The following is a 24,240-nucleotide window of genomic DNA, read 5'->3' as shown; positions in this document are numbered from 1 at the left end:
TAATGTTAAGATGCCTCATATATTTGCTAGACTTTATATATTAAAATGGGTAAATTCCAACGTGACTACTGTACAGGTGGTCAAGAAGGTGATCAAGAAGCTGGCATTTTGATCAGAACCATAATTATCTGTGGGCGCTCTCCACGGTGTGCAGGTGCTGAAATGTGAAGCGCATGCCATCGAAGGTCGCGAACGACAGATAAACTTTGCCCGCGAAAGTACAGCTAGCTAAGCTTTTACAGCGCAAGATAAAATGTATTGCGATACAACCAAATACCATAAATGGTACTCGTTTTACATGTAGCTAGCTAACTGGTAAAACTATAAACAGTTTTGTTTTTAGAAGTAAGGTAGCCAGGCTACCTATAATTAATTAAGCATATTTAACAGGCCCAACAAAATTGTCAACAGGCTAACAACAGCAGCTAGCAAATTTGAACTTCTAACGTTGTCTGGCTACTCTGGAAGCTTAAGTTTATGGTGCTTCAGTTCAATTGGGATTTTAAATAGTTTGGAGTTCAGATTTGTGACCCATTCTACTAAACGTGTCAGTAAAAGTTTCAAAGACAATGAATACAGCCAAGCAGGTACTGTTGTTGTATTGTTTAACTTACAAGTTTGACCAAAAGGTTTAACCTAGTTCTCATAACGTGGCATGCTATCTTTCTTTGTTTAGGCATACTCAGAAGAGGAAGCATTTCACTTCTTCTCTTATGATCCTGAGAACCCAAAAAAGAAACAATCTCACACTAAATTAAAAAAGGTAACTTACAGCTGTAACCAGCACTTTCAGTTTCTGTCATACATGTACTCTTCACATTTTGCTACTTAATTGGGTTATGAGATACCCCTGCCATAGTATTGCAACCAGTCATCAAACAGTAAAGTATACCTTTCTAATTATGACAAAGACAGGAAGTGATAGTGTCATCCATATTGAGGAAGTGGGGGAGTCTTCCAGTCTTCTTGTTCCTGGTGAAGTTGTGAATCTTGAAGTAGATACAACACTGCTGTTTGTGCCTAGTGATTCACCAGGTGATATATAGTCACAGTTGTGTCCCATTTTGTGAATTGGGATGTGTGTTTTGAATGTATGTGGAATGTAAATAATCTCAAGCTGATAGGTGTACCTAAATCTATGTGAATGCAGTCCGCTTGGTGAGGACTGTACCAGGGAATATAAAACCTCGCTTCCTCGAGGATGAAGGCCTGTATGTGTGTGCGAGGCCCCAGGTGCCATTGAAGATGATGAATAAAATGGAGAACCGGCTAATAGAACAAGAAAAGGTCTTGTATACAACAAAATGACTCATGTTCCAATTCATTTAAAACCATTTTACGAAGGTGGACTGACATGTTACATAAAATGCATTTGGGACATTTAATCTCATTTTGAGCTGCCTTTTCATAGTTCTCTTTAGAATTATGATTACGAAACCATGTTATGCAAGGCTAAACCCTTGTGCTGCCTTTGGGTCACCATGACCATTAAAAAGAAAATACTTTACTTTATTTTTGTATGAGGTAAAGTTGTTGCAACATGTAGGGGGTCACAATGACTGAAGGGTCACAATGACCCGAAGATAACACAATGGTTAAAATAAGCACAGGCATACAGAGTGTGCATGCTATCAGATTGTAGTTCAGTCCTGAATCTACTGTATGTAGGGACCTGATGATAAAACAGGTTGAAATGCACTTTGTTCTGCCAATACACATTCCCTTTAGGTCAATATAACATATGTTCTTTTTCTTTAGGGTCAGAGTTGGTTTGGAGAAAATGGTTCTATGTTGGCCCTGCTTGAACCCATACAAAAGCATTGGAGATGCAAAGTAGATTACCCTTTCCCAAGCCAGTCTCCTGGTCTAAGCACTGTGTACATTAAAGTGAGGTTTGTCATGGTTGCAGCTCTGTCATAGAACAGCATTAGATTTTTTTTTTATGATCAAGGATGTGGTGAAAGTGTGTCACAAAAGGATGTAACACCATGCTTTTGGACAGCCTGTGACAAACACAGTGTCAACCATCAGTCCTGAGTGCTGCAAAGGAATGTGGCAGCTTGACATCAACCTCTTTGAACTGGTTTTCACCCACCATCCCCTGTTCAGCACTGAACATGTATTTGCCCAACGCCTGTTGGATCTCTATGAGCATTATCAAGCTTGTGAGATAATGGGCACCTCTACCTCCCTGCAGGAAAAGGTGCATCATTGTGATACGATGTGTGACACGATTCATCTAGGGAAATCATTAACTTCAAAGTTTAATTGCTTATTGATTATAGAGTATATAATTACTTGTCTTCCTCACACTGTTAGCTAAGGGGACTCAAAAAGTCAGATATAGCTTTGAGACAAAGAAATGAAACCCCAGCTCCCTCCTCAAAACTGAAGAAATTAAGAAAGGAAATAAGGTGAGAGGGTATTTTGTGTGAACCGATATGTTTCGATTTTTCAAATTAAATTTGACATTTTCCTTTGGCTTTCTCTTTCACTCTATAGAAAGACCAGTGTTGCTTTTAACAAAGAGAGGCGGACAGACCTTGCCCTGATGAGGAAAATGATGGAGGCTTGGAAGTGCATCAAGGCCCTCAGGGACAAGAAGGGCTTTGTTAGCACAACTGTGAAACTAAAGATGCACAGGTACATGCCTTTCTGTTTGGATGTACTACCATGGTGGTGGAAGTAGAAGATGCTCACGTCAGAAGGATCCCTATAAGCGGTGGCGTATCTTTGAATCTTTCTTCTGAACAGAGAGAAACCCAGGTGCATTAACAGTTCAGCTCACGGAGGGGGAGACACCGACAGGGTAATACAAATCTAGATAACATGTTTGTCATAGTAGTGTGCTGTATGTGTGTCTTAGTTGCTGAGTTGTTAAAAAACAAAAAAACAAAAACAAATTACTGCAATTGTGCATAAACATCCACTTCCAGCACTTGGACTATACAGATGAAAACGTAACATTCAAGGAGCAAATCCTGTGTCAACAGCCCCAGATGACTCAGAATGAGGAACGACAGCTCCCACGAGTGCAGGCCTCTGTTAGTCAGAGACCTGAGCACTCAGGCCTGATTCCTGTTGTTACCAGGACTGCTGTGATCACCCCTACCTCAAGATGTCCCTGGTGGGAGGGCCAAGCTATAAATCCTATTGATTTGTTTCTTACCAGTTCAGTAAGAAAGCTTTGGTGTTAGCTAATACATGTGCATCTCTTACTGTATGTTTCCACTTTCCAGTGATGAAAAAGAGAGGAGAAAGAAGCTGCAGTACCATTGCATATCAATCAGAATCTTCTACAATGGAAAGCACGTGTCCACCTCTGAGTTAGCAGTGTTAAATAATGACTTCAGAGTGGACATCAAACAAATGTTCAACTTGCAGACATGCACAAACCCAGAAAACATCACCCTGGAGGTATCAGAAGGATATTTGTGGAATCAGCTGACAGGCATATTGTAAAAGAAGCTCAACAATGTTCCAACTTCCTTGTTTCCAGATTTATGAGACAATAAGGAGTAAATGCACTCTTTTGGCCAAGGTGTTTGTTCCCGTTCCAAACAGGAACATGGTGTCCAGCAGTGCTTGTGTGGAGAGGTCAGAGTTCAGCAGTGACCAGGTGGTCAGGTCTCACTACGAGGGCGTGGGAAGCAGTGAGTTCTTCTCTACCTTGTAGGAACGCAGTACAGAAGCTAGTGACGGTAAAACCAACTGCCATGAGGTGTTGAGGAATTGAGGCTTCTTGCAGATTTACCATTCAAACCAGACGAGAATGAGCCTATGATGTATCTCTTGACATCTGGTAAGCTGATGTATAGTGTTTCCTGGGCTGTGGGTGATACTGGCTTCCCTTTGGCACCTGCAGTCACATCAACACAACCCAGCTGCACCAGGTGACTTTCAACATCCCATTCTGTCTACCACAAAGTTGGCCTTTCTTACTCCAACCACAGCCTTACCCCTCCTTGGTGCTCTCTCCAGAGTTCTGAGCATGATCCATTGATTGCAGGGCCATGACAGCCTATGACGATGAGAGTCGTCTGCAGTGGATCAGAGATCTGCAGTTTGACCCCAACCACCCTGCTAACACGGTCCTCTCCGAACTTCTCAAGGTGGGTGACACAAAGCAAGCCCAGCAGGAATGATTGAACCCTTCTCACAATGCCTTCTAAGGCCTGAAAACAGGAAGCACAGGTGGTACAGTGAAACATGTCATTGTGTCCTGGAGCAGAAGGCCTGTGATCTGACAGACAGAAAACTGGACTTCTTCCGTCTTCGCCCCCTGGAGGAGGAGTTTGATTTCACCACAGAGGAGCAGCTGGACGAGTCGAGACGCTTCCGTCTCCTGCAAGTCAGGAACTCTCGTGCCCCGGGCATTGTGTCCTCAGAGCCTGTCCCTCTCCATGACAGACACATCACAGAGAACATGCTTCAAGTAAACAACCCGAGCGCTGGCGTTGCAGCTTTGTCTTATTAGTTTCAACTTGTTTCTCTGAATTGTCACATGTCCTGCATTCGTGTAACTCAAAAACCTATGTGCACAGGAATACAATGGTTCTTCTCATTCGTCCGTTGTGGATGAAGATTATATAACATCTCAGAGAACACACTCTCTCTGCAACGTTGAAAAGGTAGTCAATTGTAGATGTTGCGTGTGTTTCAATCAGAGCTAGTGAATTTCTTACATTTTATCATGTCAAATGATTTGTCACGTGGCTGTTCTGGCTTTTTAAGATACTCAGATTAGCCAGAGAAAGGTTTTTGACCCTGAAGAGGAGATACAAGTTATCTGATATTGTCCAGGAGCACCAGGCCGAAGACTCAAGCATGTGAGCATCGAGACTCTCATGTCCTCTATTATGTCTCTCCATATACAGCTGCTGAGGAAGCACAGAGTACTAAGCCTCATCCCAACCACTCAAGTGGGGCTTAGTCCTAGCCTTTGTTAAAGGTCACAACATGATACAGTGCACAACTAATTTTGTTCTCACAGTCAGTGTCCGCCCCACTAGAGACTTCAACTGGGACATTTTCCGAAGAGCACGACCTTTGAACCCGAAGCGGTCAGTGAGTGAGAGAACCAGCGCCTCCGCTGTCACGAATGGGAACCTGAACATCAACATTGCAGTCAACAACGCCAGGGGACTCCCTGTTCGGCTACAAGCCCACCTCAAGTGATTAGCCACCTGCTGTTCCATTTCTGCTGTCCTGGACCGAGACTCTGGGTGTGAGCAATTCTGTTCTTTTGCCCCTCAGGGAGATGCATGCGCGGAGCTCATGCTGTGGCCTGACGAGCAGTAGTCACAGCATCAGACGCAACACAGAGAAAGTGATGTCACAGGTAAAACAACCCACCCTAAAAGTTACTAAAGTAATGCAGACCGTTACGACAGCCGGATACCGAGATAGTTCCATGTTTACAAGATTCTAAAGAGTGCGATGTGTTACTTTATACAAAGCAACACCCTATTCATTATTAACCCTTCGATGCCATTTGCAGCACCTATCTTCAAGCACATAATGTACAGTTTGTCACATGATCAGTTGATGGCATGGATCAGATGAGCGTCTTGTATGGTTGTGGCAGGCTCAGGTTCAGCCCTTCGTCGAGGTTAGGTTTCAGGAGACGACCTATGAGAGCCGTGTTGAGCAGGGACCCAGCCCTTGTTGGAGGGAAGAGTTCTCTCTGCAGTTGAAGTATAACACACCATTCTGTACTAGGCCTGTACCATAACTAATCTATACGTAATGTATTGTAATCCAGTTAAAACCCAAATAACATGTTCTTTTAGATCCGAAAGTAATGACTACAGTCGAGCAGGTCTCTCCAAAATACTGGACAACATTGTCATCAATCTGTTTGATGAGCTTTCATTTCAAGTCATCGAGGTACTAAAGTTTCTAAGCTCACAGGACTAGACTTGGAATGAATCACATAGTTGAGCTACTTATAAAAAGCTTTCATGTTGATTTCCCAGGAGTGCTTTTGTGGAGTACGTTGCGTAACGTCGCTCTATTCTGATCACAGCTCTTTGTCTTTCTGTGTGTGCCCATGTCTTTGCCTTCATTGCTGTACACGATACCATCCAACTTCAGAGCAGTACACTAAGGGGCTGTGGCACTCAGGGCTTCTCTGGTAGACAGTGGCTGGGCTCAGTCACTATCCCCTTCAGAACTCTGCTGCAGCAGTCAAAGGTCACGCACAAACACACACACACACATACCACTGTTTCAGGAATGAGTGGACAACAACACGATATCCAACCAAACATGTTGCTGTTGTGCACTGGGACAGGTGTGTGAGACCTTAAGAATCTGTAATCCTGTGATGTTGCTGGGCTATACCTGGCCAGAGGAGGATTTCCTTCATGAGGACGGTACACAGATCCAGATGGATGGAAACAGCAGCTTCCTGGATGTCTTCATCGCCCTGGATCCACCCGTCTCGCTCCGTTCAGACACCCCCACCAGGCTACAGGCATGATATTGTTACAGTACTGTAGCGTGCTTGCATGTGAAAATAAACAAGGGCACATTGTACATACATACACTTCATATTTTCATGAAATATTTGTTCTCATCTCGTACAGGATGAAGATCAGAGACAACTTTGGCAGGTACAGTCATTATAAAATGTTATTTGTCTCCAAACCTCTGCCACACCATTGCTTGATCGTGTCCATCTTCAGTTGCCCACTGAGGAGGACGACCAGCTGCTGGACAGGACCTCTGACTTTGAGAAGCAGTGCAAAGATGCAGCTGGAGGGAGGAGGCGTGTCATCACCACGGTGATGAGCAGTGAGGGCAGACTGGTCCTGGCCACCAGGTTTTTCAGGCCACTTCCGCTTCCAGAGGAAGTACTACAGGAAGTCCCTGGAGAGAGTGGCATCTCTGTTTTAGTAAGGATCTACCACAACATTGTTCAACTCAGGTTCAGAAAGTGCGCAATCCACATATGGCCTAAATACCTTGAATGAAAACTATCAAATGACGTTTTCTTTATTTCAGAAGAGGGTAGCAGCTTTTGTGTCCCTGATTCCTGTCCTGCCGTTCCCCTCTGATGTTGGAGACTGTGGAGACATGTGGTTCACATCCGAGGTAAACCAGTTTGGAAACATTCTGGAACGTTCTGTATCTTTTCAGTTATAGTCCTATTCTAATCTTGTGCCCATGCGTCTTTGTGACAGCAATGCCTGAAGTGGGTGACAGGAAACCATGTCAGTCTGGCTGTGCTCCTGTGCAACTTCTTCTGTCATCTCCACACTAAGGCATGGCTTGTCTTGGGAAAATCAGTTGTGGAGGTAACCAAACGAGTTTCTTTATCTGATTGTTATGCAATACAACACCCAATGACCCTGAAGGATGAGCACTCCGAGGTTTTTAGGAAACACACAATACAAAGGCACCACCTTGTACATTGTATAGTATGTGATAACTGTTATGAAGGATTCTCGATTTATGTCAAAAGAGAACTTGTATTTTCAGGGGGAGACAGCTTATGTCCTTACCAAGGAGCATGCTTGCTATACCTTGTGGAACCCTAGAGATGGAAAACACTACCAGTCATCAGAGTCCTTCTGCCCCCTGCGCTCTGTGGACTGCTTAGTCAATGGAAAAAACGTAAGACACCTACCAAGACTGCTCATTTCCCGTTTCAACAATGTGTACACCATCCATTTAACTCTATTTAACTCAATAGACATTTAACTGTGTTTTGTCATGTGAAAATGCTTGTTCTGTAAGTTCTGATATTTAGAAGTATTTCAGGTGTGGTTCAACTTCCGACAGGCAGTGAACACTGATGTCCTTACGTTTGACACCTCAGAAAATACCACATGGAGACCTTTGTTCAATACTGCTTGGGAGCAGGAATCATCTTCTGTGGTAAATTCAACATGGGTTATGTCCTCTACCACCTTCCTACTGTACCTGATCATTCATTCAATAAAATACATAGATGGCCTGAAGCACACTTACATATTTGTATACACACACTGCCTGATAGAAACTCTCATTTTCAGCCACAAGAGATCAGGTATCATCCACCCAATGTGGACCTGGTCTGGCAGCTTCAGAAAAGGTAAAGAATGATTGCCAAGTCAACATCAGTCACAATGTTGCACGAATGTAACCTTACTTGTGGAATACATGGTGCATTTGACCCCTTGCACCCCAGGATGGAGCTGAAACTAAAGAGCTGTGTGATGGACTGGAGGAGACCCCACCCCACACGCTGGAGCCACCACTGCTCAGCCAAGCTCTCCATGCTCCTGCCCCATCTGGAGAGGTTCCCTGCCTCCTCGACCTCCATAAAGACCCAGGTGGACAACCTGCTGGACTGCATGCAGGACTACAAGGTCACGGGGCTGAAACCAAATCAAAGACAAAACTCCCGCAAGAGGAAACTGCCTAAATAAGATCACTCAGACTAAGTGGTGGTCATTGAGAAGAATCTCCCTAACGATCCCTTGTGTTTTTAGGTGTCTGGCTTTCCCATCCAGCTGGCCTATCAGAACATGGGTTCAGTGATAGAGGCAGTGTACAACACACGGATCCACAGCACAGAGATACCTGGGACAGAGTTCGCCCTGGCCATCTACGTCCACCCATACCCCAACTACATCCTGTCAGTTTGGATCTTCCTTGCTACGCTGGTGAAACACCAGCACGGTGCCTTCTATAATCCTCAGTGAGGGACTACAGAAAATCATCACCCACAATGGTTAACTGAGCTTAGCTCAGGATCTACAGTCTCTAGGTTAACTGACTTTAGCTCAGGATCCACAGTCTCTAATGTAATTCCACTGATCCAAGAATAACAGGTAGACCAGGTGTCTCAGCCCTCCACAGGCAAATGGGAACACCAAGAGTCCAGTGCTTGTTTTCACATTTCCTAAATATTAAAAAAGCTCTGCATCTGGAGATTTTTTTCCCCCCAAACATAATATGTGCACTTTCAGAGCAACATATATGTGACATTTGCCTGATGGTGTTAGTACGTCAAAATAAAAGACACAAGGCACCACTGACAAATTGCATTTTATAAAATAAAATGAACGGTCTTGTAAGTGCACAGCACTCACAAGGCTAGATCTCTATGATTTTAAAGTTGTTAACATGACACTCTCACAGAAAGAAACTTTAAATAAATCAACCAGAAAGCAAAATTATTCATTGAACGTCAAAATTACACTGCTCATAAATAAAGAAAAACCAAAGGTTCATAATGCAAAATTGTGCAAAAACATGTACATATCCCACCATTAGTTGAAAAAAATTGCTAAATATTCCCGTCAATACTCGTCACAGTGACACAGGTTCTAATAATACACTGGACGTTGAACACTGAGGTAACTTGGCATCAATAGATATAGAACTGGTCCATAATACAGCTGCAGTAACTGCAGCATTTGTAGTGATCAGTCTGCCACCTTATTTTAGATAGGAACAAAAAACTCCAGCTGATTAGCAACAGCATACAGCAGAGTAATATTATTGCACATTGTGTATGACACGTTATCCAAGTTGGAAATCAGCTTAACTAAGTGAAATATCTATCATGTGAAATTAAAAACATGCCTTTTGAATGACACAGGATTACATCCTGTCTGTCATCCTCTTCCAGGACCTTTTGGATATTGGTCATCTGTCAAAGCAAGGAGCGGCACATGTATAGTGCATATTGACTTGGTAGGCCCTGTTAGGAATGTTAGCCTTGCTGTCCAGAGTGGCAGAGATGGTTTGGGGGTGGCTATGTGGAGGGGCATTAGGACCCTGCAGGCTGGCTGAGTGGTTGAGGTAGGTGGCAGAGCCGTGGCTGGGGGCGAGGACAGGCTGGAGGGCCTGCTGGGGGTACTGGACACTGGACAGGTGAAGGTACTGAGCCACTGGGGCCGTCTGGCCAGAATTGTGGTACACAGTCTGACCAGGCTGCTGACCGGCCGGTGGGCACTTCTGCTTGGTGGCCTCCTTCATATCACTGTCATGTGCACTAAAAAAAAAACACAAAACCACAAAGTAGTTACACTAGCTCCGTCTCTTAAATCGCATGAATGTACTCACACAATTCTAACCTGCTGTATTGACAACATGTTTTGTAGACAATAGTGACAGAGAGGCCCTCACATGAGTAGCTTCTCCACACAGGGGACAAGGCTCTCCCAGGTGTATGCAGTGAGGCGCAGAAGGCGCTGAGGCCAGGTAGGCGACAGGCGGAGGATGATGCGGGAGGCAGCCACACACCCTGCAGCCACCAACGACGGGGCAAAACACAGGAACGCGTGATCTGGGGGGGGGGGGAACAATAGCCACACACTTTACAATTGTTTCAAATCGTTTTTTCTTTTCATCCTTTTTGAAAACTTTGCAGTTATTATGTGTGTGTGTGTGTGTGTAAATATAATCACATCAACATAAATCCCATGAAATTGAGCCCTTGCCTTGTAAGGAGACCTCCAGGAAGTAGTCTGCATACTTAGCCATGTACACTACAGTCTTCTCCAGACAGCCTATGGGCCAGCCATCATGGAGGTCCCCCTCATAGACTGCAATAGACAGGCAATACTCTATGAAGTGTGCGGCTGTGGGCAGGTAGAGGTTCCACTGGAAGGTCTCCAGCAGGAGGAGCTCCATGTGCAGGAGGCCCTGCTTGGTCAGCACCAGGTTCATGGAGCTCATGCAGCCCAGGCTGTTCAGCGTCTCCAGTTTAGGCACCCGGTCTTCTCTCTCCTCAAACTTACCTGCAGAGTAAAAGCGGGAGCGTTTACCACATGAGAAACAGGCAATGGTGCCGTGTTTGCATTTAAATAGAAACCAGCTGTATTCCTTATAGTGACTGCAAACTAACTTACAAGCCAAAAGCAAACAGGAGAGTGCCACCATATGAAGCTGTTGCACTGTAATGTCATAGCGATCCATGAAAAGGTCGAGTAAATAGACAGCGAGGTGTCTAGCGGCTGGACACAGCCTGAAGCGGTTGCTCACGATGGCAATTAGGTCAGCAAAATAGCGCCTGAGGTTGAGCTGGGGGGATTGGCATTTGTAAGACGGCAACTTCAGCTCCTGAAATCAATACATAAATCGTCAGAAGCTTGTCTTTAATTTCAGTTATTTATGAATCATAGCTTATATTATCTTTACTTACTTTGTATCGCAGAGCCTGGTAAATGTCACCGGCAAGTTGTCCTTTCCACCATTGCCCCTCAAGCTCCATTTAACTGAATCTCTGAGTAACAGTAAATGAACACCAAAGCGAATCTCAAAGTTCGGTTGGCTCGCCAACTATAAAGACACTTAATTTGATTAAATGCAATTTGTTGGGCGTAACAGCTGAAGTCAAACTTAAAAATTCAACAATGGAGGACATTGACTACATGGGTGAGTAGTCAGGGAGTTTTCTTTTCTCATTTTCAAGATTCAGATTCCCATAGAATAGATTATGTCCTACACTAGGGCTGCCTTCAGTGAAATTCGAAAAAATCCCCGAAGTTAGGAAGGTTGAATACAACTCCATTAGCTACATATCAACTTACCCACGTCGCACATGTAGCTACGGTCTTTTATTAGGATTCACTTTAAATTGACATTAAATATTGTGTATTGTTTAAGACAGGTTAAAGAGGGAGAACCTGAAAGCGTCCCGATATTGTTAGTTCTTGCCAAGAGAACCTCCCCTTAGAATCCAGATACATCCAATCACCGGCGGGGATCCATCAGACGTGGTTCAGATTGGTAATAGCCTCGGGAAAGATCTCAGTCAATATTCAGTGAATAGTGTCAATACATAACACAGTTTATTGCACACAGCCTATATTTAAAATTACTCGAGACACCTATCACTCGGGGTTTATGGTTTTGAGTGCGTAGGCCTACCTGATCTTGAAAATAATATATAAAAGCCTACATGCCACTGTACCTCGAAGGTTGAACTTTCAAGAATTCAGTCACATGGCATTTGTCAAACACATTCTTCCTCTACCAGAAAATCTTTATGCAAATACCATTTGTATAGTATGTGGTAGCCCATATTCCACTTTAGTTGTCTCTCTGTGGTATGTGAACATGCAGTGATGCGCTCTAGTCAGTCTCTTCTGGCACTGTGATGAATTACAGTTTAGTGTAATCCCCGGATGAAACTATCATGGCTGCCACTCGCTGAGCTGTCAAGCTCCTCACCAAGGAAAGGTAATACCACAAAGTCTGGAAATATTTTTTTAAGCATGCTTTTGAAGTATAATGCATACTAAATATCTCTTGAGAAATCATATTTAATTTGCGATGCAACTCGAACTTTGTGTCATGCATAGTTTGACGCTCTGTTTTCTCACACCAAGCTCATCCGCCTACAGTAGGCTATTTAATTCGATTCAAATAAGTGTGATGTCTGGTCTACAGTTATTCGAAATAATAACGCTAACTTAAACGATTGGTATTAGGTTTTGTAATATGGGTGACGTAGTATATTCCATTTACAAAACTTACATAAACTATAATGCGTTTGTTCTAAGTTCAAGGCAATAACCACTTTGTTTTGGTCACGCAAGCGACACAGAAATGGCAGCAGAGCAAACAAAGTAAATTGCATTTGCCATTTTGTGTCACTATTCATTAAATCCTTGCTGTTATAGTTGTTAAGACATACATTTAGGATACATTATACTTTTGAAAATGTAGGCATTTTAAACATGTATTTATGTTGCTGAATTTGGTTTAAAATCAAATTTTAGTGAAATAATACATTAATTAACTATTCTAAACACCCATTGCAAGGTAGGCTTGTAACAACAGGTGGAATTGCTGAAATGAAATTGGACTTTAAATGAAATCATTTATTACATAATATGTCTTGCATACTTTTATTACTTTTGTTGACGACCCAGTTTTTTTGTTACAGGAGCCTTAATTGCCATGGATTCAACCGGGATTGAAAGTGGTGTCCATACTGCAAAAAAAAAAAAGTTGCTGCAAAGGATAGTAACTGGCACAATCGACTGCGTCTCAGGAAGGCTGCTGATCACCCCCCAACTATGCAAAGTGAAGATAAGCACAAGTCAGTGAAGATAACAGAGGATCGAGAACAACACATGAAACAGACTTCATTGAAAATGAATTCTGCCTGTAAGCCAACACAGAGTAAACGTTGGATAAAAACCACAGGAGATATTCTCAGGTTCAGGTGCTCTGAGTGCAAAGACAGCAAGACATTTAGTGCTAAAGGCTTACTGGGACACTTTAAATTGAAGCACCAAGCAAGTAGACCCGTTTTTCCTTGTGACATGTGCACATTTAACACACATGAACTCGCTTGTCTTCAGGTTCACATTTTAGGCCACAAGGACACTTTTGCCAGCTGCGTCGTATGTAATGACAACGTGCAGCGGACTCTTTCGGAGCTGACTACACATTTGGATATGCAACACAAAGTGAAAGGCCTGTACTTGTGTGAAAGGTGCAAATTCTCTGTAAGTGATGTGGAAGCATTTTTAGAGCACATATACCTACATTGCTTGACCATGTGTGACAATGGTGGTCAGTCAGGTCATGCGGATGTGATATGCAAAGAACCCATCAAAGCAACCAAAATACCCCACCGTTGTCCATTCTGTGATTATGAATCACCTCTAAACTGTACTATCACCAAGCATATTGCTACTGTCCATGGAGAGGACAGATGTCAGAAATCCAAGCAAAGAATGAGAAGAATTCATGAGACCATGATTGACTCGACTCCCAGACCAAGGCCTAGAATGACAAGAAAGGCAGCGAGGGAAATGTGCTGGATGTCACAAGACTGCCTATCTTTACCTGGAAAAGAATTCTTGGATAAGTACTGCAAGCTATCTGACCCAGGGACAGATTTGGAGGAGTCCAGGCATTTTCTAGAGAGGTCTGTAGTAGCAGAATCAGGTACTGAGAAGTGGACCAAAGCTCTTCAGACTGTACTTTCAAATGTTCCACAATGTCAAATGTCCGAAAACGGCCCTGTGTCTAATCCTGGCAATGATCTCACTGTCCTAATGGTCAAAAACAAGATTTCTGTGCCTCAGAATCGTGCAGAGGCAATAGGGCTTACAATGGTGGAGGGTAAAAGAGATACTATTTTGAATGTTATGCCATCAGAAAAGCAAGACACTGTACCTGCAGAAACATGCTCTGAGGTCTTGTGTCCCACAGCCCACGTAAAAACATGCCAGCCTAGTTTCGATCTCCATCTTACCCAACCCACTAACTCACCCGGATCTCTCTTTCAAAATGAGTTTTCAGGGTGCAATCAAAGTCTGGAAAATGGTGAGAATCAAAGAGTGAGGTTTGATCAAAAAGAACATGGCGACTACTGGAGACAACACCCTGAGGAACCTCAGAATGCTAATATCTGTGAACAGAAGACAGACGAGTTGAAGTTGACAAAGATGATAAGTGAGAAAGAAAAGTCTACCAATGAGACACATTTAGCTAACAGGAAAAGGAGTAGGAGGAGGAAGGCGTTCAGACCAAAGATAGTAAATAAACCACCACCAGGACTAAAGCTATTTTTGAAGAAGGACCCAGTAAAGGAAATGCAGTGGACATCACAAGGTCCTTCCCTTGTGGTAGGGGGCAGTTTGCTGGAACAGTACCACAGTTTTCCCCACCCCCAAATAACGTTACAGGAAACACAGCAATTTCTACACAGAGCACTGACAGAAAAGAGTGGATTGAAATTGACCAAAGAAACCAAGGCTGACCAACTTAATATCTTAAAAGCCCTCACAGCTTCATCCCAATTGACAGAAAGGGAATGCCCAGTCCCAAATCCTGGTCAGTTTAGCGTGAGTGACTTCAGTGTCCTTGAGGCCCAACATATGACTTCAGTTTCTCACAATTGCGCTACAAATGCCATGGGGTTCAAAATGGTGGATGTCGAGAACCATTTTGTTCACAGTATTATGCCCTCATCAGAAAACAGGCCACATCATGAAATAGTGGTGGGATTGCCTTCCTTTGAGGCAGAAGTTGGCAACACCACATCTGAAAGATGCACCACTGTGAACCTGAACAGTTTAGTTGTAGTTGAGAACCAGACCAATTCCAAGTTTTCCTCAGACACCTTAAAAAGCAGTGAACTTTATTCTCATGTTGAGAATGCACTGATTCAAAACACTAATTTGAGTCCTAAGAACATAAGAGATAACCAGGATGGGAATGATGATGCGAAATCAAACCATGAACTAACCACACAACCTCAGGTTGTTATGACCAAGGGTAAGTAAACAGATGTTTTGCACATGTATGTAGAATGTGGCCCTTGTTCTTCTAATACTTAAAAACACTTCAATACTTAAAATAATAATAATTGCATTTGCTGTACTATCACCTTTCCTTTGACAGGTATAACACATTTGATAGACGATCCTTGCCACATCTTGCATGAAACTTTGTCTGTATCCACGCCACAACCAAATGAGCAGAAGGTCACAGCAAAGAAACCAAGTGGGACGTCTTCAGATGGTTGTCCCGAACCACACTCAAAATCCAACATAACCTCAAGCCAAAGCCCAGGCCGAGAAGCCCTAGTGTCAATGCACCAATGGAAGCCAGCCCCAAAACATGCTGAGAGGACTCTAAAGCTACTGCCGCTGTCCCCGACTCAACTTATCAAGCGACCAAATGAAGACCAACCAGTGGTAGTGTTGAATCATCCAGACACAGACATCCCTGAGGTTACCAATATCATGCAAGTAGTCCACAGGTACCAAGGAGAGGTCCGGAAGGTGGTGCTGTCACGATCAACATTGAAGGCTCTATCAGCCCTGGACTGTGAGATAGCATGGGGAAGTGACTCAACAAAGTACTGCAGCCCTTCTCAACGACGTATGTTGCCAGAGAATACAGTTAAAGAGAGGTTCATCCTAAAACTGAAGCTGAAAAAGATGAGCAGGAAAAAATACAAAGTGGTTGATGCAGACTCCCATAACACCAATCCCCCTTTGAAGTTCGATTGCTGGTTTTGTGGCAGGGTTTTCAGTAACCAGGAGATGTGGATCTGTCATGGTCAGAGACATTTGATGGAAAGCAAGCGGCGGAGCTGTGAAACGTAAAATGTCACCAACACTGGACAGAGAGATGTGGTGCTCCTGCACTACGATGAATAGTTGTGAACATGATGATGGACCAAAGGAGCCTCTCGAGTGATGATACAGCCAATTCCACAAATAAGTTTAGACTCCACAAGAGGTTGGACAGCATGGAGCCATACTCAGGATATTTTATAGGCTACATAAAATCTTTGTGACATGTTGTTTACCCCTTGACTAAGTTCCCAGCTATAGTATCAACTTATTATGGGATCGATACCCTTTTCTTTGTATTATGTCTAAAAGCTATGATATGTAGATTTCAGTAAACTAGCATGAGGATTCTCTCCCATACACTGTACTGTATATGGTCCTATCGCAGAGTTCAAGATTGGATTACATATAGGGATTGTATACGGGTAGGCTATACTTTGTCTTTATGTGTATATTTTACAGATGTATTTTGGAAAGTTGTTTGGTTTCCTGCATTACTAAGCTACACAAAGAAGAAGTATAAATACGATTCCATAAGCTTTTTCTGTATTATTCAGATGATTGGCCATCAGTTTTTATTTGAATACATACCAAATGTTTTTGTTTCTAGTATAGTATTACTCATGTGGGGTATATTTTGAGGGGCAGGGGAAGTTATTCTTGCAATAGGAGCAGGAGTAGTCCAAAGAATACTTTTTTATGAAGCTTAACTGTGGTCTGTAATTTCATTGGATGAGTAGTTATTTGCATTTGTATAAAAGCTGGTTTTAAATGCAGACAGATGCTCTAGAATGTGATTTTTCTCAAGGAAATGACAATTGTGACTTGAAATAATCATATGTTTGATTTGTAATTGCACTAAAAAGGGACAGTTAATATTTCCTATTGCCTCACCTTATTCAGCCTATGACAATCTTCATACAGATGAGGCAATTGTTATGATTCCTCAGGCCTACTGTAAAGTCCCTTGGGATGATGCATCCAAAACAATTAATGTAGCACACTTAAATATCTATGTATCTGTCTCTCACAGTGAAATCTCTCAAAACAAGTTTGTACAGTATTGTCGAGTTAGAGGTACAGGGTTGACCAGAGAATATTTGAGTTCACTAAGTGCCTGGCCTTTTCTTTTTACACAATGACTGCTTTAATCTTGTTCAGGCTCGTCTTATAGTATTTGATGTTGTACAGATAAATACATGCAAATTATATGACAATCACTTAATCTGTGTTGGTGTCCACTTTGAAAAACACTTAAGACTTTCATTTAACGCAAAATACTGCATTTCTACTTGTTGTCTATCGGTTGAATACCATAAACTTTGGATCTTGAAGCACCACTCTCATTACTGTTAATTTAGGATGTATAAAATACTCAGTGGATGGGAAGAGAATTATTCCAAAGCATTGAGTCCAGTTTGTTCAGCAATGGCAGTAAACATCTGCCTAGGGCTTCACCACATAGTTCAGTTTGGTGGAATCCTTGCTGTTACTCTGGCTGTCAATCAGCACCAGGGAATGCCTCTGATGGTTCTCTATCATGTGAGAGACACTGCTGAAACGCTGAGGAACAGATGGAGAGGAGGATCACTGATGATGTCCAAATATTTCAACATCTTTCAAAGCAGGAATTGTACTCCAATCCAATACCTATTATATATCGGTGCAGTGATCACATACCTCTTCTCCTTTCTTCTCCCTCCCAAGAGCGTACTGCTGGGACACCTGGATGTAACGTATTGGGATGTTGTAGACCCTACTATTGTAGAACACTACCAGTGTGTAGGGTTGCTGGATGTCCTGACCAGAGCTCTTCCTCACCAGGAAGGACCCATCCTGACAAACAAAATACCACGTCAACATAAGCTTTTATAAAGTTCAATTTTTATCCACTGAAATACTGCAATACACATTTTTTTGGCTACCTTTCAACGTTATCAGATTGAGTATTCACTGGAAAAGAAATCTTGCCTTATCAGAGCGAATCAACGCATCCTCTGCTTTCTTGCGGTTGCATGCACTTGCGTACCAGGGTTTCTTTAGGATGTCATCCCCCTGGAACAAACATAAACAACCACATGACAGAAGGTTCAGACTCTGGTCCACTAATGTTCACCAGTGATACATTCCACAAAAAAACGCTCTTAAACAGCTCAAAAGATATTAATCTGCAAGCTTGCACCGACATCACTCATGACACGTTACCTAACACCCAAAATCAATTGTTTCCAAATATAGTCTGTTTCTGATTACCTCATCGTCTTTTGACCCATTTTCAGTTATAGACACATTTCTTCTGGCAACCTTTTCCTCTGGCAACTTTACCCTGTGTTCTGGGATTCAGAAAACATGTACGAAACAATCAACTTTATTTAAGAATGGGGCATTTATATTCCAAACGTAGGTCTATACAGTAGCTTTTATCTGTCTCTGAGAAAGGCGGTGGTTATGGCAGTGACAAGGAGGCTGCTGAGTCAGTGTGAGGCCTGTCTCCTCAGGTCTGTACTTACTGGGAGAGTTAAACAGCTTTGGCAGAGGAATCCTGGGGAAGACAAAACACACTCAACATGACATTTACCAAGCCAAAGCATTCTGGAAATAGTGTGTAAATACACAATACAATGTTCAAAGTTAGTAATCTCATTTGTGTGTGGCACAAGCACAGTGGACAGACTTGAGTTTGTAGGATTTCTCACTTGGGTCGTTTGAATTCAGATGGCAGTGATGCAGTGGAGGGTGTTTGACTTGTGGTTCTCATGGGAAGTGTTGACACTGAGCAAAATGGCAGGTAGAATAATCACAGGTCTTACAGTATAATTTCAGAAACTAGCTTCTAGATTTTACATCTCTCAAGTTACCTTCATGCTGTCTGAGTGGTAAGTATGGCTTCTGCAATTCAACCTATAAACATAAACAAACCAAATGAATTCATTTTATTAAGAACAATATTTTCATTTTTATTTTCCATGGTTTTAATGGTTACCTACTCTTGAAATGGAGGGTTGTGCAGCATGCCTAGAACAGAAAGGCTTTATTAGAACACATTTCCAGTATTGAACATTCCAAACTGTAGAATCTTGTCATTTATAAGGGAAGAATACATACGGCTCCCTGGGTAGTGGTTTTGGAGCAACACGTATAGGTTCCTCATTGGGTTTAACGTCTACAGGAAAATATGTTAATGTAATAAGTGTATATCACACCCTGTTGTTGATGTGGTTCAAATGATTCTCTTTCTCCGCCATCCACTAGATGGCATAAATGACCAAGCTTCTGCTTTTGGTTTCTCAACATGGTAAAAAAGAAGAAGAGATTTCCATAGAACACTGGCTAGAGTCCAAGTGGAAATATTTAGATAATCATTTAGAACATCTTCCAAGATGTTGGTCATTCAAATGGACATGTACACGTACCATCATCTTGGTCACAAACTTCATATTCATCATTTTCTGGCTGCTGTACCTGGATAATGACACAGAATGAACATGAATCCTCTGCGGGATTCAGGTTTGCTGAGTTCATGTTTTTACATATTTTTTTTACTTATACTCATCTCATTGTAGATTGTCAAACAAAACACTTACTTTGGCGGGAAACGGTTGCGGTTTCCTAATATGCAATCTAGGGGGAGACAGTCATGTTATTTATTGTAACACCGTAAAAGCTCTTGGTCTAGACATAATTGTTCATTTTAGCTTATTACCTGGGGCTGGCCTTCGGTAATAGAGTCTGTGAAGGAGCTCTAAGACCTGAGGGTCTATTAAAGCAAACGTCAAAACAAAAAACTTAAGGTGTCGGACGGTCAACTTCATGAAGCCATTGTGAAAATCAATATTCATAATGTTCAAATCAACTATGAACACATTTGTTTCAAAAACTGACCTGCTTGCTGCTGGAGTGTCTTCCTTTACAGATACCCCCCAAAAAGAGAAGTCAGGAACAATCCTACAGACCTTACTACCAATTCACCCTACGATTAAACAAGCCATCGGTATTGCTGGATTAGAGACTCACCTCAAAGCCTGGGACTTCATACAAATCTGGAACATAATTAAACATCACAAGTTAGGGTTGAAGCAAACAAATCTATTTTTCAACAGTTAGCCCTTTCTCACCACAGACAGTTGTAGAAATTGTTTGTGACTCAGACAGTCTGATGTTTTAGGCAGCTGGTCACCTTTGTGTTTAAAACCTACCTGAGTCTGGCTTCTCTGGAAGAGGCTTGGGAGGGGGACTGTTCCTCACTGCTCTGGTCCTTCCATGCATGTGAGGTTCTGAGAAAAGGTTCCAGGTCAAATTTAGAAAGTGAAAAATGAAAACACATGGCTGACACGCATGTGTTCCTGGTCTTACATAATAGGGATGCATTGAGTCTGCTCAATGAAAACATTACATTAGTTGTTATTATTTAGAGATCAGTGAGGCATGTGTTGCATACTGTATAGTTTTTTGTTGTCTATAGATAATTCGTCTGATTTGCTTACGAGCTGCAGGTTTCTCTGTGGGTTCAATATAGTTGTCTTCATCACTTTCTGATTTGTCTTCCTGGATACAGAGGGAACAAATATTTTGTTAGCCTCAAGTCACTGTCTGTATCCTAAATATGCAGCATCTCACAGCGCTATAGAAACTCCATGTGTGCCACCCAACACCTTTTCAACAAAAAAAAGTGAGAATTACATGATGACAGTCTGCCTGCTGAGGCTTTGGCAGCAGGGGTTTGGAGGTCTTCTGTGGAACGGTGGGCTTCCGGGGTGAGGGACTGGGCCTGCGGTGGCAGCTGTCTGAAAAAGAGAAGCAAAAGTCGAAACAGGACATCAGCATTTGCATAATAGAATACTACCCTGTGTCTGTCAGTTTGAGTTACCGGGTTCAGTTCTTCTTCTTGATTTTCTACCTACTATGGTAATTAAAAAAATAGTTAAATAGATAGCATTTTCTTTATAACGAGAAGAGGGCACTCTACATTAAAACTCTTGGGATCAATTCATTAAGATCTCAGTTATTAAAAATCAAGGAAATCATATTGGAAATTATTATCAATAATAAACAGCTTTCATTTCTGCTGTAGGGGTTTTGAGTGTGTACAGGTACTGACCGAGGTATTGCTGGTTTGGGAAGGAGTTGTTGGAGGGATTGGGGGTGAAGACCCTGTGAATCGGAGGAGGCTCATAGCTGTCATCTTGGTCTTCCTGTGGGTCCTCGTACGTGTCACTATCCTGTGAGTTGATCCCCAAGGTTTAAATGAGTAGTCATGTCAGTTATGGAGGATGTGATCTATAGACTAAAAGACTGTGTAAATACTCACAAACTCATCATCAGACCAGTGGTCAACCTGGTCACCTGTAAACACACATGTCAATAAAGTTTGGCTGTGTTCAGCCAGTCTTCTTGATTGAGCATACTCATCACTTAGTAGTTAAAGAAGTTTGAGCTTTTAGACCAGCCAGGTATTGTTTGCGCTCTCCTTGCGGGTTGTATCCATACTTTACAGAACATGCTACACCATACTGGACAACAAACTCAGTGCCCAACAAGCTGTGAACGAGAGACTGCTTGTGTAGTGAAAGGTGTAATGTGCAACTTCAGAGGGAGGAAAATGACCCTCTGGACCCAAAGTACTGATGATCATGGTCATTGACAGATCAGCTATCTGAAAAATGTAGATTGTGTGTTTTCTGTGCAGACTGAAACTCAAGATCAATGAATTATCGACGTATGTGCCAAGTGCCAACCAAAATCTTCTTACCAGGATAGTCCCTTGCAGGTACTTTTGGAGCAGGTTTACTTTTTAATCTGTAACAGTATCAAATTGCGTGCAGGAAGTCAACTACTTGTTATGTCAGAATACCATCTAATGTAATGCAAAAACTTAGGTTTTGTTTCTCTTTAAGGGAAGTTAAGTGGAAACCTATGGCTAAAGTACTTTCATTTAGTTTATTTTCAGACAGGGTCCTTATTCAAGGTGTCTTCATGAAATATTTAAAGAAAGAGGAATTACCTCTTTCCATGACAAAAAATGTAGCAGAAAGTGTTTGAAGTACTGCAAAGACACTAAATACCCCGAAGTGGATACAATGTGTCATGTGATCTGTCACGATGAGGATTGGAGAAATGATGTTAAGCAATGTGTTCACAAAAAATGTGTCAAACGTCTATATATAGAGACTGACTTCTTAAATTTGTCCAGAATACTGCCATCGTTCTTCTTGATATCCTGCACCATCTTCTGAAGCTGTCTAGAAAACATGAGTGACATGATAAACCTTCTAAGGTATCCACAGACGTGAGCCATTTAAGTGATAATTGTCAAATATGAAATAAAATGTTGTGCAGATCTGGAAATGTGTTTATCTGCAATATCAGTCAACCAATAAGAAGATAACTGGTGTCTTCATTACATTAAGTAAAACTCAATTCCTACTTTGTCATATTATTTATAGTTGCAAAGTTGGGTTACTGTGAACATACGTGCGCAGAGACAAATACAGACAGGCAAACACACATGTTTACAAGTGTTTGATGAAGCCAAGTGGACAAGTTTAAGACATGTAATCTGTACTGTCATCGCCGTCTCTGCCACCCTCCTATTACTTTACCTTTTTGTGTAACTAACAATTTCATCTGTGTTGAAACAAACAGGCAATCTAAGTACAATGTACTACTGTATGTTTTGACAAGAAATATATTTTATAATGTATACATGAATACTCAAACAGTATTAAAATTAAAATCCCATAAGCACAGAAATAACCATTAAAATAGTTAAAATAACTATTCTGTTTAAGTATCAGTTAATAGATCTCACCGATATTTTTTACTTGCAGGAACAGTTAGTCTGCTTAACATATCCATACTGTACTTCAATAAGGCTGATGCCCATGCAAGCTCCTCAGGTAAACTGTACTCCACAGATTCTGTAACATCTAATTGAACTCAGCAGGCAGTTTGCTGTGACTTACCACCCGGACACACCCAATTCTGTCACCCCTGACTAACAATGGAGGGAAAACAAACACGAACAATCACTTTTTTTCCCCTCTGTCCTTCTCAGTCTGCCATGATCTGATGATCAGAAAACTGTACTGTACCACACAGAGCACACCAAAATGTGTCTGTGTTTTTCCATCCAAGTGTTACTCACTTGTGGCTCTTAAAAAAGCTGCTGACCTTGCACCTACGTTCGTGTGGGACGAACAGTTTGTCATCTGATGCAGTGGCGTCATGCTCACTTTTGCTTCATGGATATAGCAGAATGTCTTGCGATGTAAAGTAGGACATGTTTTTGTAAAAAAATATTTTGCTGATACAGTAGGAGACACAGCGAACACATCTCCATGACAAATGCTTTTTGAGAAACAAGGTGAGCTAGTGAGAATGAGAAACATCTGAACGGGGGAGTGATAACCACTTGTATGTGTGCACATTGCAGATGTAGAAATAACACACTTCCGACTCAACCCTCAAAAGTCCTCAAAGGGTCAAAAAGACAAACCACCTGGCAATGGTACATATAGTATGTATACCAAAATATAAGCTACATTTTAGCATAATAAAGCAATAAAGCTATAGCTAGAAGTGAGGTAAAAAAAAACAAGCAACAAACATGATGCTTAAAGTGTACTTACAAAGTATAAATACAAACATTCTATACTAACACATTGAAGCAGTCAAGTATGTGAGTGTACAAAATCAGTACATTTGAAGTAGATTTCCGATTGTGTTGAAAAAAAAGAAAAAAAGAAAAGAAATGTTTGTTTTATATATCTTAAAGGGCCAGCATAACGTTGTATCACTATATGATCAGGACACCTGTGCACACTGTATGGACAATGCACTTCATTAAGGATTATAAGAACTAGTTTCACAATTGAAATACTGTCTTATTTTTCACCTGGTCACATATGTGCGTGTGTGTTTCACATACCTTGGGAGATGACTCATGTTACTATGTTTATCAGAATGAAACATTCTCTGTAGGTCTATGGTTGTTGCAGGAAGAATTTACAATGAGTCACAGATAAATACAAGAAAGTTCCTGATGAAAGTTCCAATCTTCGGTCAACCAGACTAAACAGAAAAAGCTAATAATACAACAACACAACCATTAATCCATCTGCAATGCAAAACTGTCACCCTCTGTGAGAAGCTTTCATTTGAAATACTTATGCAACTTCCTTATTGCAACAGTTTA

At 41.8% G+C, this 24,240-nt stretch overlaps 4 protein-coding genes across 13 annotated transcripts; 2 read left to right on the top strand and 2 right to left on the bottom strand.

The window, feature by feature from the left end:
- Window positions 1-189: 189 nt before the first annotated feature.
- On the top strand, window positions 190-8,981 carry LOC146268363 (protein CC2D2B-like). 9 transcript variants are annotated; one of them, XM_084666963.1, is made up of 32 exons: window positions 190-587; window positions 677-763; window positions 912-1,035; window positions 1,151-1,287; window positions 1,759-1,887; window positions 2,003-2,203; window positions 2,320-2,414; window positions 2,503-2,643; window positions 2,755-2,809; window positions 2,937-3,127; window positions 3,240-3,417; window positions 3,500-3,653; window positions 3,749-3,893; window positions 4,010-4,112; window positions 4,232-4,435; window positions 4,545-4,631; window positions 4,735-4,829; window positions 5,013-5,174; window positions 5,257-5,341; window positions 5,588-5,697; window positions 5,793-5,889; window positions 6,097-6,195; window positions 6,296-6,478; window positions 6,591-6,617; window positions 6,690-6,899; window positions 7,009-7,098; window positions 7,188-7,301; window positions 7,486-7,620; window positions 7,789-7,884; window positions 8,022-8,080; window positions 8,177-8,357; window positions 8,481-8,981. In XM_084666963.1, the coding sequence occupies exons 1-32, from the start codon at window positions 570-572 to the stop codon at window positions 8,691-8,693; spliced, it is 4,005 nt and encodes a 1,334-aa protein (XP_084523089.1). In that variant the 5' UTR covers window positions 190-569; the 3' UTR covers window positions 8,694-8,981. The 9 variants fall into 9 exon arrangements, with proteins under 9 accessions (XP_084523089.1, XP_084523091.1, XP_084523090.1 ...); XM_084666965.1 differs by having other exon boundaries at window positions 3,866-3,893; window positions 7,768-7,884; window positions 8,481-8,978; XM_084666964.1 differs by having other exon boundaries at window positions 2,994-3,127; window positions 7,768-7,884; window positions 8,481-8,977.
- Window positions 8,982-9,022: 41 nt separating this feature from the next.
- ccnj (cyclin J) lies at window positions 9,023-12,066 on the bottom strand. 2 transcript variants are annotated; one of them, XM_084666972.1, is made up of 7 exons: window positions 12,000-12,066; window positions 11,532-11,738; window positions 11,144-11,224; window positions 10,851-11,061; window positions 10,440-10,739; window positions 10,126-10,285; window positions 9,023-9,991 (listed from the first exon to the last, which is right to left on the bottom strand). In XM_084666972.1, exons 3-7 carry the CDS (start codon window positions 11,210-11,212, stop codon window positions 9,643-9,645), a joined length of 1,089 nt encoding a protein of 362 aa, XP_084523098.1. In that variant the 5' UTR covers window positions 11,213-11,224; window positions 11,532-11,738; window positions 12,000-12,066; the 3' UTR covers window positions 9,023-9,642. The 2 variants fall into 2 exon arrangements, with proteins under 2 accessions (XP_084523098.1, XP_084523099.1); XM_084666973.1 differs by having other exon boundaries at window positions 11,628-11,738.
- A 63-nt stretch (window positions 12,067-12,129) lies between these two features.
- Window positions 12,130-16,605, top strand: znf518a (zinc finger protein 518A). The gene is made up of 3 exons (XM_084710267.1): window positions 12,130-12,183; window positions 12,893-15,240; window positions 15,367-16,605. The coding sequence occupies exons 2-3, from the start codon at window positions 13,026-13,028 to the stop codon at window positions 16,074-16,076; spliced, it is 2,925 nt and encodes a 974-aa protein (XP_084566393.1). The 5' UTR covers window positions 12,130-12,183; window positions 12,893-13,025; the 3' UTR covers window positions 16,077-16,605.
- Window positions 16,606-17,404: 799 nt separating this feature from the next.
- On the bottom strand, window positions 17,405-23,256 carry blnk (B cell linker). The gene is made up of 22 exons (XM_084710268.1): window positions 22,855-23,256; window positions 22,220-22,285; window positions 21,796-21,842; window positions 21,355-21,389; window positions 21,145-21,265; window positions 20,727-20,830; window positions 20,531-20,591; window positions 20,243-20,320; window positions 20,061-20,086; window positions 19,929-19,951; window positions 19,750-19,803; window positions 19,631-19,667; window positions 19,460-19,508; window positions 19,152-19,209; window positions 19,034-19,061; window positions 18,905-18,947; window positions 18,743-18,818; window positions 18,557-18,588; window positions 18,300-18,379; window positions 18,018-18,101; window positions 17,727-17,882; window positions 17,405-17,609 (listed from the first exon to the last, which is right to left on the bottom strand). Exons 1-22 carry the CDS (start codon window positions 22,899-22,901, stop codon window positions 17,493-17,495), a joined length of 1,422 nt encoding a protein of 473 aa, XP_084566394.1. The 5' UTR covers window positions 22,902-23,256; the 3' UTR covers window positions 17,405-17,492.
- Window positions 23,257-24,240: the final 984 nt, after the last annotated feature.

Source organism: Hypomesus nipponensis, chromosome 11, assembly GCF_054491055.1.
Source record: "Hypomesus nipponensis isolate SF chromosome 11, ASM5449105v1, whole genome shotgun sequence".
NCBI lineage: Eukaryota > Metazoa > Chordata > Actinopteri > Osmeriformes > Osmeridae > Hypomesus > Hypomesus nipponensis.
The sequence above is the reverse complement of the archived record's forward strand: the minus strand, read 5'-3'. Positions and strand labels throughout refer to the sequence as shown.